General features: G+C 43.6%; 1 protein-coding gene across 1 annotated transcript; it reads right to left on the bottom strand.

The window, feature by feature from the left end:
• Positions 1 to 9,115: 9,115 nt before the first annotated feature.
• adora1b (adenosine A1 receptor b) lies at positions 9,116 to 13,123 on the bottom strand. Its single transcript, XM_079740703.1, has 2 exons — positions 12,570 to 13,123; positions 9,116 to 10,362 (listed from the first exon to the last, which is right to left on the bottom strand). The coding sequence occupies exons 1-2, from the start codon at positions 12,908 to 12,910 to the stop codon at positions 9,573 to 9,575; spliced, it is 1,131 nt and encodes a 376-aa protein (XP_079596829.1). The 5' UTR covers positions 12,911 to 13,123; the 3' UTR covers positions 9,116 to 9,572.
• Between the last annotated feature and the right edge of the window lie 276 nt (positions 13,124 to 13,399).

Genomic DNA, 13,399 nt, shown 5'->3' with positions numbered 1-13,399 from the left:
ACCTTTCCCACAACGACCAAATGACCAGTTGCAAGAGCTTGCATCTGGCCTTATTTGGTCATTCATCTAAGACTATATATGTTGTTGTATTTTGCCTTTAAAGGGGATCTTGCTGACTTCCTCTTGCGTGAATATCCCAAGTTCAACTCTAATGTTTTCTTTCGACTTGTTGAGAAAACACATTAAATACTTCATTGGATTGCATCTCCTATTGGACTATTTGTATGTGTATTATGACTATTACTATCATTATCACTTGCACAACCATTTCTGTCTGCATGCACGCGAGTGACCTTGAATGTGAGGTATATTTTACATAGAGGCCATGTTTCTTTCTTCTTTCTATACTTTCAAAACACATTTAAAAGTTTAATATTTGATGACGCTAATATAGGCCTATTAGCTTTGCTAAATTAACAGTTTTAGTAATTACGTGTGTGTGCACAATTGTTGTGGATAAGTGATGCAGTTATTATGTTTGGATCCGTCATTCCGATGTGACTCACTAGGTTACCACACAAATGACCAAACTTATCATTGTATTGTCACTATGAATCATCATGATGGAATAGGCCTTCCCAGTCACATCTCATGATGAAGTCAAACATAAAACATGAAAACCAACCACAACATGAAAGAAATAATTTGCAGATGTAACTCAAACTTTACATTTGTTTAAAGGTATTATGTTAAACATTTACAATAGACAAAAAACATGCTGGTTGGATCCAACCAGCATGGATCAAACATGCTGGTTGGATGTTATTTGATGTTACTTGTCAATGTAATGGAGAAGGGACCAATTAATAAATGGCCTGAATCATATATTAATGATTAAATGAACAATATAACTTTGAATGAATAATTCCCAAAAACGCAGATACGTTTAATTTATATTCAACCCCAAGCTCCCATCCTCTCAAGATGATTCAAGGGCAAATTCAAGGGTGTTGTCAAGGATATACTATAAAAGAAGTACGGTTCTCATACGGTTACAAGGGCATTTAAAAGAAGGAAATTAAAACCATTGAATCCCTCTTAAAAACACATTTTATGAACATTATTGTATATTTTACCAGCGAAGCTCAACAGCAGTAACCTTAATGGAGTTATTCATCTTCATTTAAGTTTATATTTAGGAAATTGTTTTTTAATGCTGTCTGAGCAATGTTTTCATTTATATTTCATGTGCTTTTATGCAGGTATAAATTACATCAGATTGTTTGGTTCTTCAGAAATGTCTTAACAAGTATGTTGAGACTTATACATTCATGTAATTTGACCAAGAACTGTTAATCTTTTTTTATGATAGCCTGAATATTCTGGTGTTATTGCAGTTCACTTGCCAGATTTTTTTTACACTGCATGAGCATCTTGGGCCAACTTCAAACAGAATCCCCGGCACACACTGTCTCTCATCTCATGAAGTTTTCACGCTCATAGAGACACAATCACAAGGTTATTTCTGCCTCTGTGTGACTCCCCGGAGCATCCCCAGGCCTGCTTTGAAAACATCTGCCACTGATTTTACATGGCGTCAAAGGCTTAATGAACATGGCTCCATGAATGTCAACACACACCATATTTCATTTGGTTCTGCCACTTCTTGCAAACAAACACGTCCGCACTGAATGCTTAAAATATTAACATTATTGTTGTTGGGCTTCGCTTCCCAATTTAGCCTGGATCTCCATGCATGAGTCTGTTGGTACACAGCAGGCAGCCAGACTACGTCACAAGTGAATGAGTGGAAAACATGATGGTTGAGCAGTCGGCCCTTCATGTCAATAGTAAACATAGATGGAATGTGTAGGATTAGGTTAGGAAACGTTGGCATGTGGGGTCTAGCCTTTGCAGACGCCACCGCCTTCCTATTTGTTTAGGGAAGAGAGTACGTAAGAGAGCACTGAAGAAACACAACAGTGAATTATATTTATAATTCAACATCTCTATTTTACTACCAATTGTGATAGTGACAAGCCCTGTTTGGTTTCAAACTGCAATATAAACTACAGTGTTTCTCGGGTGTCATTTAAGTGACCAAAATCACTTCCTGTCTGGTATGGTTTCTGTCCAGCTCCACTCCTCAGACGCCCACCACAGTGCTGTGTTGACATTGTGACGTTGTGGCCATGCTACTCTGAAGTGTGTCACGGTACTTTTCCCTGCTCAGCTCTGCTGAGAGCGCATTTCCAAACTCCCTTGAATGAGATAAGTATTTTTAACTCATCTTTCAAGCATAATTTAAGATTTGTTGATGTTTTCCATTTGCTTCTATTTGAAAGAACTCCTAATATACTTGTATTAAAGCACACACACACACACACACACACACGCACACGCACACGCACACGCACGCACGCATGCACAAACACATAACAAACATACACACACACACATACACTCACACACAGCAATGAGTCCTGGGAGAATGATTAAATGTAAATAAAGTCGAGGACTACAGCACTGAATCATGCTGGCCCAGAACAGCAGACAGGGCTGGCTGTTTCCTTTATCAGATAAGCCTCTTTTAGATGTTTGAGACCATGAGTCATATAAGACCTAGCCTGTTGTTAGTTTCCTTGTTTGTTTCAGCAGACCGGCTGACCGACTTACAGACATACAACACATATATAATTGATATCAGGTACCACAGCAGTAAGTATTTATACATATTTTAATTCATTTAAATAGTGCCAATATCCCATTCAACCCTATATGACCAGTAAGGTAATACTACTGAGAGCTCAAGCCCAAAAACATCAGAGTCAGCACTCAGGCTCCATCTCATCAATATGCTTGCTGTCTAAGCAGCCAATGTAGTTGAGGACCAATGTAGTGCGTCACATTGAATAACTCACTTCCATAATTCGATCCCAATAGGTGAGCAAACTCTGTGACTCTAATGAATCAAACAGGATGTGACAGATAACCAGGAGTGTTTGGCACAAGCTGAGCCTGAGAACCGGTTACGTTGCTTGCCTCACAGTAGATCCTTAACCGTAATAAATGTCTTGAAATTATGGTGGTTGATGGTGGAGGTTCCTCAAAATGAGATTACGCAAACGTTTTATCTGAACCAAAGAAGGGGTGGATTCCACTGTGGGACACATCAAGACTACAACTGCTGAGGGCCTTGGCCTCCGATGGTAGGCCAGGGACCGTGGCATGGACTTGCTGGCTACAGATGTGTGTGGCTGTAGGGGCTTTATGGAAAGCTGCCTCCCACTAATGCAGTTAAAGGCTAATGTCTACCAGGCAACAGTGGTTAGGTTTATGGGTCAACCCAAACCCTCTGTCGGAGTCGAGAAAAAGGGAGTGACCGGGCGGACTGATCATGCTGCAGTCAACAATATTATTGAAACGTTAACTGTTGATGTATGGTTGAAACAACGCCTTCATGGCTTATTTTAAGAAATCCTATTTAAAGTGCTGTCTTAAAACATCGACATAAATCTGTTTTGTGTTAAGCAAATGAGCACAAGGAAAATATAGAACAGCGCATTGGACACTAATCTTGCAATCTTAGCCTCGGGACAACAGACTTGCAGGCCCGAGTAGAACGGCAGCATAGCAGGGATGGATAGCAGAGATAATGTATAATAATGTGTATGTGCCTGTGTGTCACTCGAGACTTTAAAAATGGATCCAGGAGTGGAGAAAAAAGGGGGAAGAAAGATGGGAAATTCCCCCTTCCCTTTAAGGACAGACTGCTGATAGTGGGAAGCTGGGGACGTTAGTCAGGCTCAGCATGGTCTGGTATGTTGATGCAGGAGACTCATTCACATCTTTGTATGCAGTAACAAATGCATGCGTAATGCCTAAACCACAGGGACGCATGGCTAGTGTGTACCGTTGTGAAGGGTTGCTTTTAGGGAGTGAGGTCACTTGGGGGGTGGGGATTAACCTTGGGAGAGGATCCTTTTTATGTGTAACAAGTTATATTCTGATGCTTTTTGATGAACTCTGGAGCCTTATTTATATTCAAAGAACATGTCTCTATGATTGAAAATTGTAAATGTCTAACATTTAAAATTTTCATAACAGGAAACACTTGCCATGCTAAAGTAAGTACCAGACTAAACAAAAAATGCTTGTATTTATGTGACCATAGTTTATTGGATTATTACATCTTATTACACACACACACACACACACACACAAACACACACAATACAGTTTATGCAATCTAGTGCAATAATAGGCGCTGCCTGCGTGCAACCAACAGGTCGGAGGCATCTGCCAGCCCCATGGGTCATTAGCGGGAACACTATGATTTTCCTGGAATGCCCACCAAACTGCTTGCCCCGTGCCTTAGCATTGTCATCATCTGTGGTCACACGTTGGTTGATTTGGTCGCAGTTGTTTTTCGATGGAATCATGTTTTGAAAGCACTGCTGGACCAGCAGCACTTGGATGAGACACAACTTACCTTTAGATTTTCTTGTAAACTTGACCTGCCCTGATATATAATATCCTTCAGCGCTGTACCAGAGCTAAAGTCTGTTAGCTGCTCCAATCTACAACTACAGGGTGTTAAACGACCCGAGGACCACACTAAACTAGAAACCTAGGAAGCTGGATATCTCTAATAAAACCACAGGCCTCAGTTCAAACAGCCCACTGCACTTGTTTTAACTGCAAAACCAATGGTGGGGGGGAAAGTTAAAGCCAAGTTCAAGGAGTTTCAAAAGAAAACAGGATTTCAAGGCTCTAAGTGTAGACAAGGCACCTAATCTAGAACTTACCTTACCTTGATATTCTTAACCAATTTTGGTGATGTAATTGATGTACCTCTCTGAATATTAATGCATTTTATTTGAGGAGCTAAGCAGGGCTTTTTGGGCGGCAATGAAAAGACAATAGCAATATAGTGTGCGATAATCTTGTCATCAGGACCTGTGAGAGAAGTTAATGAGGGAGACAGTGGAGCACCTGGGGTTCTCTCTCTCTCTCTCTCTCTCTCTCTCTCTCTCTCTCTCTCTCTCTCTCTCTCTCTCTCTCTCTCTCTCTCTTTCTCTCTCTCTCTCATCAAACCATGCAAACCCATGCAAACACATGGCTTCCCAGCAGGGGGCGGTCTGTCACTAACGCTACGAGCTTCAGCCAAGTCAGACAAAGAAAAACGACATTTTCCAAAATTTAAAGCAGAAACTGATTCAACACCATCAATGAAGCTAAATCTGCAATTGTAAACTACTTCTACAAGGCCGCTTTTCTAATTTCTTATTCATTTGTAATTATCTTCAATAAACAATTTCTTTACAAACCAAAACCAATGTAGATTTACATGTGACACACTACTTGGCAGTTTGTGGCCATAATTCCATGCTGATGCCTGAAAATGTAATATCGAGGCTGACCTTATTTTCAAAGTCATGTTCTGTTAATAATTAATGTGTGTGTGTGTGTGTGTGTGTGTGTGTGTGTGTGTGTGTGTGTGTGTGTACGGGCGGGCTCGCGTGCTCGTACAGGAAAACAAAAAACTACAATTGACTTAAATTATCCTCATCATCTATTTTAGAGCCAACAGTGAATCACAACGACACTTCATGCTGCGTGTAGGACAGAAAATAACCATTTTGGAAAATCTGACAGTAAACAAAAGAAGAAAAAATTGTTTTGGATTTCATGAAGGTGTTTTTTTTCACAGAATTGATCTGCAACGTCATTGTTCATTGTATATTGTATTGTTGTATCGTGTAGATTTGTTTTTTGTGTTGATGTAGTTTATTGTTGCATCTACTTTTAGTATGTTTCCAAATATATTATTATGATGGTTCATTTTCATATGACTGTATTGTATTGAAGTGGTTGTGTTTATAAATGGGTCATTGTTTGTTTGTATTGTTTCGTCGTCGTGTTGTTCTGTTCTGCTATATTGTTGACATCTTTGTGTTTGTGTGTGTTTTATTGCCCTCCCCTACAGTCAGTGTTGTCATGTCACGCCATCTGACACTGCCCTCCGGCCCCCCAGTCAACCAGCCACCCAAACCCCCCCAAGCAGTGTTACCTGGAGCCCTGTCCGCTTGGCTATTCATGACCTGTGGTCCGGCAGGTAGATGAGACCACTCGTCCATTTTTAATGCCAGAAGCCCTTCAGCGGGGCATAAATATCCATCTCTCCCCCCCTAAGCCTGACCAGGCGGAGGCATGCCTTTGTGAACAGCACGGCGGCATTGACAAGTGGTGAGAGCCAACGATTCAACCGAGAGGAAGGAGAAAAAACAAAGGGGTACTTAAGATGTTTAGATCAGGTGGACACGTCCAGCAAATAGGCCACACTTTAAGTCTCGTCAGATGAGATTCTTTGAAATCCTTTATAAAAAACAGCATATCGCTATAATGTATTCCTAGATTGTTCAGTCAACTCGCGGGCCGATTCATCTCAGAGACGGATGGGTCTAAGCCAGAGAACGTACCTGCGCTGCACGATGTGAATGTTAAATGTTGGGCGGAGACCCCTTCCACTGGCAAAGCCCCCTCCGGGATGCGCTATCACCCCCAAGGTCGTGGAGTCCTCGGGGGGGGGTCGCGTCTGGAAGGGTCACCTCGACCGCTCACCTTGAGATAAACACATTGAAGTTGGCTCTAGATCGTCTTAACTCTAGAGTGAGTTCTTATCTGAACTCACTCCCTAAACACATACCCCTGTTTTGCCCGGAAATCAAGGTCGACTGGCAAGCAACCATTTGATAAAAATAACATTCACACATGAAATGCTAACTTTTTTTCATGTAAACAAATCTGGGCTATCAGACCGGGATAATTGATTTGAATAGGCCATTTGGGTGGCCTTGCATGATATTAAGGTACAATATGTCTGGTGTGTTTCCTGTGGTATTGATTCAAGGGTGGCAACATCTGAAAGATGAGACTAAAAAGATTGCAATGATGACAGGCTATTCGATATCCAGTCCCCTAGTAGAGAGAGAGAGAGAGAGAGAGAGAGAGAGAGAGAGAGAGAGAGACACACAAACAGACACACACACACACACACACACACACACACACACACACACACACACACACACACTCACAGAAAGAAACAGAGATAACGAGAGAGAGGAGGAGGAGGAGAGGAGTTAGCACTTTATACTCAGTACAGTTTGTCCAGAAACTTCTGGCGTCCTGTAACTATTCAACAGAATGTATATCCTAAAGGGAGACATGGGCTGTCAGAGAGGAGACACAAGCAGTTTTATCTTAGAAACACACACTATGCTGCCCAGACCCAAGGTAGGAACAGTAATAGGGATTCTAGGGATCTGCTGAGGCCAATGTGCAGGCAACAATACAGTTGGGATTGCTTAGCCTTACGCAAGCTTTGTGGTTTGAGGATTTGAATGAAGCTAGGAGCGTAGCATAGCATTCATCAGCCGACTCCCAGGGTATGCATGGAAATACAGATGGAGAGAAATCAAATTGTCCCTTTGTTCACTATAAGAAAAGCGAAGGCAAGTTTGTGTTTGTTCATTTGCATTGTATTGCAGTTTGCACAACAACATTTTCATGAGGTCTTTTCATGGAAATGATGCTGGAAGCTATCCCTTGTTGCATTTTGCCTCATGCACTGTTAAGTATTAACCTCCGCTGCTCAAATGATGCATACTTATGTATCTTCCGGTCAATGCGCTTAATTTCGAACTGGTTGATTTCGCACACTGTCACGTATTATTGAACATCAGACCTTTAAATAGCATCTTGTGTGTCATTTAGAAGACAGAATCAATCCAAGCAAGATATCAGACCTAACCATGGGAAGGGAAACCAAGTCAATTGAGCTGGAAAGGGCAGAAACAAATGGCACATACATGCAATGCATTAAGTAGTAAAGCACTCTTGGTACTCTGGAGGGAAAAAAATCTTTTCATTTTATCTTTATTCATTCACTTTTACCCTCAAGTGTGCTATGTACAGGACAATCGGCCTAAATACTTAATGAGCCCGTCAAGATACATACAGTGTGACTTGCATGAAAGATTCTTGTAAAATCGATATCATCTCAGCATTAGGGCTTCTTTGTTCAGTGTAACTCCACAGAAAAGCATTGACAACACAGTTGTCAAGGGCGGCTAAAACTGGCCTCAGGGATTGTTACTTAGTTTGCGAAAACATCTGTGTTGACGCTCTCACTAGTGTCAAAACCACAGAATGAAACTTTACATCCTGCTTTGCAAGTACAAAATAAAAGGTAAATGTCTCTGTCTGATGACACACGCTTTACGTTCTGTACATTGATGATAAAGCACTGTTGTAAAGATGGTCACAATATCAACTATTCTTGAAAATGAGTACACCAGAAAACTAAGCATCGAGGCTATGGATGCCTCTTTTGTTTCCCAGAAAAATGTCCTACTCAGGATGACAGAGGAAATTGCAAGCTCCCTCAGATAACAATTTGCAATTCACACTGAATTATGGTGGTGCTTCTGTGAACATGTGTATGTGCACACTGTGCATGTATGTGTGTGTGTGTGTGTGTGTGTGTGTGTGTGTGTGTGTGTGTGTGTGTGTGTCAATGTGTATGTGTCTGAGTGCTTTGTGCGTGTGTTTTGCACATGCACAGTTCTTTTTGTACGTTGGTACATCTGTAAACATTTAGTGCAAAATTTTTCAGAAGCGTAGCTTTGATCCCTCCCTCTTTACACAGAACTTATGCACAGACACAGCCTCTGAGAGAACATTGTATGTCCATTGTCCATACCTCACAGTTGTCCGCTCTGCCCCTGAACCCAGCTACTGGTAAACGGTCGACTCAAACCCCCAGATAATAATAATAGAAGAGGGATTCCAAAGTCCCATTGTCAGCACATCTCTTTGTCCCAATTGTCTCTTCCAAGGGTGGTCCACCGTCCGCCAGGTAGGGCCCACAAGGCCCCTGGGGCCCCTGAAGGATGCGAGGAGGATGCTCACAGCACACCACAGAAACAGTCTTTTGCTACAGTATTAGAAGTTACATGATTGTTACATTCATATTTCTTCAGCGATTGACAGTTCAAACCAGCACTCACATTTGTGTAGCAAGACAGATCTTGTCTATAACCACTACAATAGGTTGCAATCCCCATTGCAAATCCCATCATCTTGTGTTGATACGATCTCGAAACCGGATACAGAACAATAACATTCATATACATTGCACACTATGTAATGGCCACATGGACGAGTTGACATTATATATAGAAGAAAAAACCTTGTAGATAAAGATAACAAATGTCCGAAGTCTAAAATGGACACCTTATCGTCAAAGAGAGGTGCATTATGGCAAGTTAATGTATACCCTCATTGCCATAGTTGTTGCACTCCTGCTCCAATAACAATGTCCCTTCTTGTCTTCCACTCGTTTGTACCGTCAAACACACTAACACACACATTCCGCCTGAGTGTAGATACACAATTCATATTTTGTTAAACTGCTAGGCGCCAATGTCATGCTCGTAGTCTGTGACTATTTAGCATCCAAGCATTTTGGAGGTTGGACCAACTCCTTCCCCTCACGGGAATACATCCAGCGTGAGAGGGCATCCAAGTAACCCATCATCACCCAACCGGGATCCCTGTTGGCCACCTTACACAGAGTTCTGCTCCAGTATGGACAGTGCTTGCTTAGGGCCCAGCTCCAGCGGGTGTCCAGAGGTTGGCGACTGCGGTTTCGGGGGACCATTGTTTGGCATGTCCTTGAGCAGGAGCGGTGCCGGGGGCGCGGCCGCCTGCCTCGGGTCTGGCTCCGGCATCTCTTTCCTCTCGCTGGCCTGCATCTCCAGCGCCGACACGTCCTTGCAGCAGAAGTACTGCTCCCAGATCTTCTGGAAGGCGGTGCGGAACTTCTTGATGCGGAAGGCGTAGACGATGGGGTTGACGGCGGAGTTGCCGTGCGTGAGGAGGATGGCGATGTAGAGGAGGAACATCGGCGTCTGGCAGTGTGGGCAGAACAGCGTGATGCAGTTGAGGATGTGGAGCGGCAGCCAGCTGACGGCGAAGAGGAAGAGCACCAGGGCCAGCGACTTGGCTAGGTTGAGCTCCTTGTCGTAGTACTTGTGGGGGTCCGAGTGGCCGCCGGCGCCCTTCTTCTTGTTCAGGTGCTTGTGGATCATGTAGAAGATCTCGGCGTAGATGACCAGCATGAGCAGCAGCGGGGGCAGGACCCAGCCGAAGAAGTTGAAGTAGACCATGTAGTCCATGCTGATGACGTTCTCGAACTGGCAGGTGATGACCAGGTCGGGGCTGATGGAGCCGTTCTCCCGGAGGCCCGAGAGGTTGTTCCAGCCCAGCATGGGCGTCAGGCCCACGATGAAGGCCACCGTCCAGCAGAGGACCACGGCCAGGCCGGCGCGCCGAGGGGTCACCACCCTGCGGTAGCTGCGTGGATGACAGGACAAGGCAGAGGCTCAGTCGTGCATCGCACTGGGCATCCTTCTAATATTACCACTACAAGGAAAATCCTTATCGAGAATGATCCTCACGTTCTTCACTCATTTTATCGTTTGCAAAAAACAACATTTTTCATATCATGAAATATAAATCTGCATTTTAATTAGAAGATTTTGCCCATTATGTTTGGTAATGAGATAAACTCATTGCTCTCTACTCGCTATTATCACTTTGCATACGAAATTTGCACAATGGACAAGATGCTGATGCATATCTCGTGATATGATAATGATATGATGATATAATGCAGACGTGGCATTGTTCCTCATAGATTCATCTTGAAGAGAAAATTGCTTCCCTGCATGCTCCGTCAAAAAACTCAAACTAAAGCACATCTTAGTATCTTGATAACCTCAGATCCCTTGACAGCCTCAAGCCTCTGATCATGCTACAGACCATGATACAGAGCGTCTACACATCTCCCACCAACTCCCACGACTTCACGCCGATGAATCAAGCAGAGGCGAACACACAGGCAGCAGCAGGCGTTAAGCAGAGTTTCCTGTCGGCTCTCTGGCCTTTCCATTGCTAACCCTGGTCTTACAGGTCGTCTTGCGGGGTCACCGTGGAACAGCAGCCTTCAGTGTGGGCAGAGGCCGTGCGAGGTGAAAATGGCAATGGTCTACTTCACCATATAAAGAGAGCTGATGACTGATGGCTAGGGGATGATGCAAAGGGTATGCAGTCCAACTGGGTCCTCAACCAATTTGAGGTTAACCACAGGGTAGAATAACAGGATGTGTTTTTAGATTGCTGATGCTCAGTACTTATAGGTTTAACATATCTGTTTAGCCTTTGCATCTAATAACTACTTGATTAAAACAATGATTAGACATTACAGTCTTATGAAAGGCCCTGATTCTGAAGTAGCACAACACAATTATTCTAATAATGAGCCACAGGACCGCTGAGAGGGGGAACATTGGTGACACTGTGATGTGCACCACACAGGACTGGTTCAAGGAGACCCACACTGGGCACACTGCATGGGAGGGCTGTGAAACCAGTAAACACACACTGTTGAAACCAGGAACACATGCTGGGGGTGAACGATCCATGCCAATATCTTATCAAGCAGGACAAATGACGAATCGCCACTGCACAAGGCTCGCGTGTCAAGACCTTTGTACTAATTTGCGAGAGAGAGAGTGAGTGAGAGAGAGGAGGGAATGGGAGACACTGTGTGTTAATATGCAGATATTATTGAAAATGGCTGGAAATTGCACACTCTAGGTTGATTACCACTCTATTAATATAAGAAATGTGAATAATCATTCCCTGACATGAGTACGTTTATCCAAAACAAAGAGAATAACAAGGATTGGCAGCATAAGCAGATGGGTTGTAAATTCATTGATGGGTTGTAAATGACAATTTTGCACATTTTACATTGAAGAAAAAATGTAATCCTCAGATATCCAAACAGACAAATGCTGCAGCATGTATAGCCTAACAATTTGATCCCAAAGTATTTCCTCAATATAGATTTTTGAATGGCAAATTACTATTGATGTCAGCATGCAAATACAATGCCTATCTTCTGTTACCTGCCTCACTCCCAGCTCTCTCAGCTGGTTCCTCTGCTCTCCTCTCACCGTGTCACTTCATTTGAATACAAAATAAAAACACTTTGCTCTCAATGAATGACCATATTTAGTGCAGAGGCACACTTTCTAAATACATTACCAAAGATGGACATTTTCTCTGCCAACTAAATTATTTTGATTGACCCATGCTCTGGTGTGCTGCCCCGTCAGCAATGTAGAGGGGATCAGATCACCATGTAACTTACATGGTGCCCCTGTGGGCCCCTACCACACAGACAGATGACACCCTTGAGAACATCTGTGCCAGGGAACACATACTAGGACATTCAACTTCTCAGAGTCACCATGACTTACCAACACCATCCTCTCCACAAGCACAACCATCACGCAGTCATAGTCGTCAGCCTCAGCACCAACATTATTTTAACGACCTGCCCCCCTCCAATCACAAACGATTAGGGGGAAATTCCTTATTATCCAGAAACGCTGTACTTATGTGTAGTTAATATACCGGAGTGCATGGGCTATCAGGGTCATTAGGGTGAATGAAAGTTGTGACCTACTGACAGTATACATAGATATGTTTACCTGGTTGGGATCTTGACCCTGAGGTAGCGGTCGACCGCTATGGCCAGGAGGGCAAGGATTGAACTTTGGGTGAGCACGAGCACCGTGCACGCCACGAGCAAGCAGCTGTAAAAGTGGGTTTGGAGTCCGATGCTGATGGTTATAGCTAAAGGTATAACGAGGGCGCCCACCGCGATGTCCGCCAGAGCCAGAGACACGATAAAGCAAAACGTGGTATCTCGCAACGATCTATTAATTTTCACCGCCCACACCACCATCACGTTCCCCACAACAGAAGTGACTGCGATAGCCACCTCCATTCCGATGTAGAGCAACTGGGCTGGGGAGAATGGCTCGGGCATGTTCACGGATGATACTGGCCTTGATGGGAAACAAATTGATTCCACACACAAAAAAAGCCGACCAGGCAATCGTTTCGCACTCAGTTCTGAATTCACAACACCAAACCTAGGCTGCAGCGCTGCAATCCATGTTCGTTTGGGGATGTCGCCAAAGTTAAACTATAGGAATCCATTGGGTAGCCTACCACGTTGGAATATTTCGGAGAATATTCAACCAAATTGCACGCCAGAAATACAATTGTGTATAAATACAATTGCTCTTCATGGAAGCAGGTGCCGTTCTCCTGCGGCTATGGTGCGCTATCCCCCTTCTGTGGTGTGCTGCTGCGACCGCCAACTCCCCCCGCTTCACACAGAGCCATGCTTACGCGCGGGGTCCATCCATCCAACAGAGGTGCGCTTCGGTCTGTCTTCGCATTGATGTCTCCGGTCCCAGCTGTTATGTAGGCCTAATATAGATTTGGTTTCGTTAACGAAGAAGCCAACTCT

The sequence above is a fragment of the Pollachius pollachius genome, assembly GCF_949987615.1.
Source record: "Pollachius pollachius genome assembly, chromosome: 8".
Taxonomy (NCBI): Eukaryota; Metazoa; Chordata; class Actinopteri; order Gadiformes; family Gadidae; genus Pollachius; species Pollachius pollachius.
This window is presented reverse-complemented; position numbering and strand designations above follow the sequence as displayed.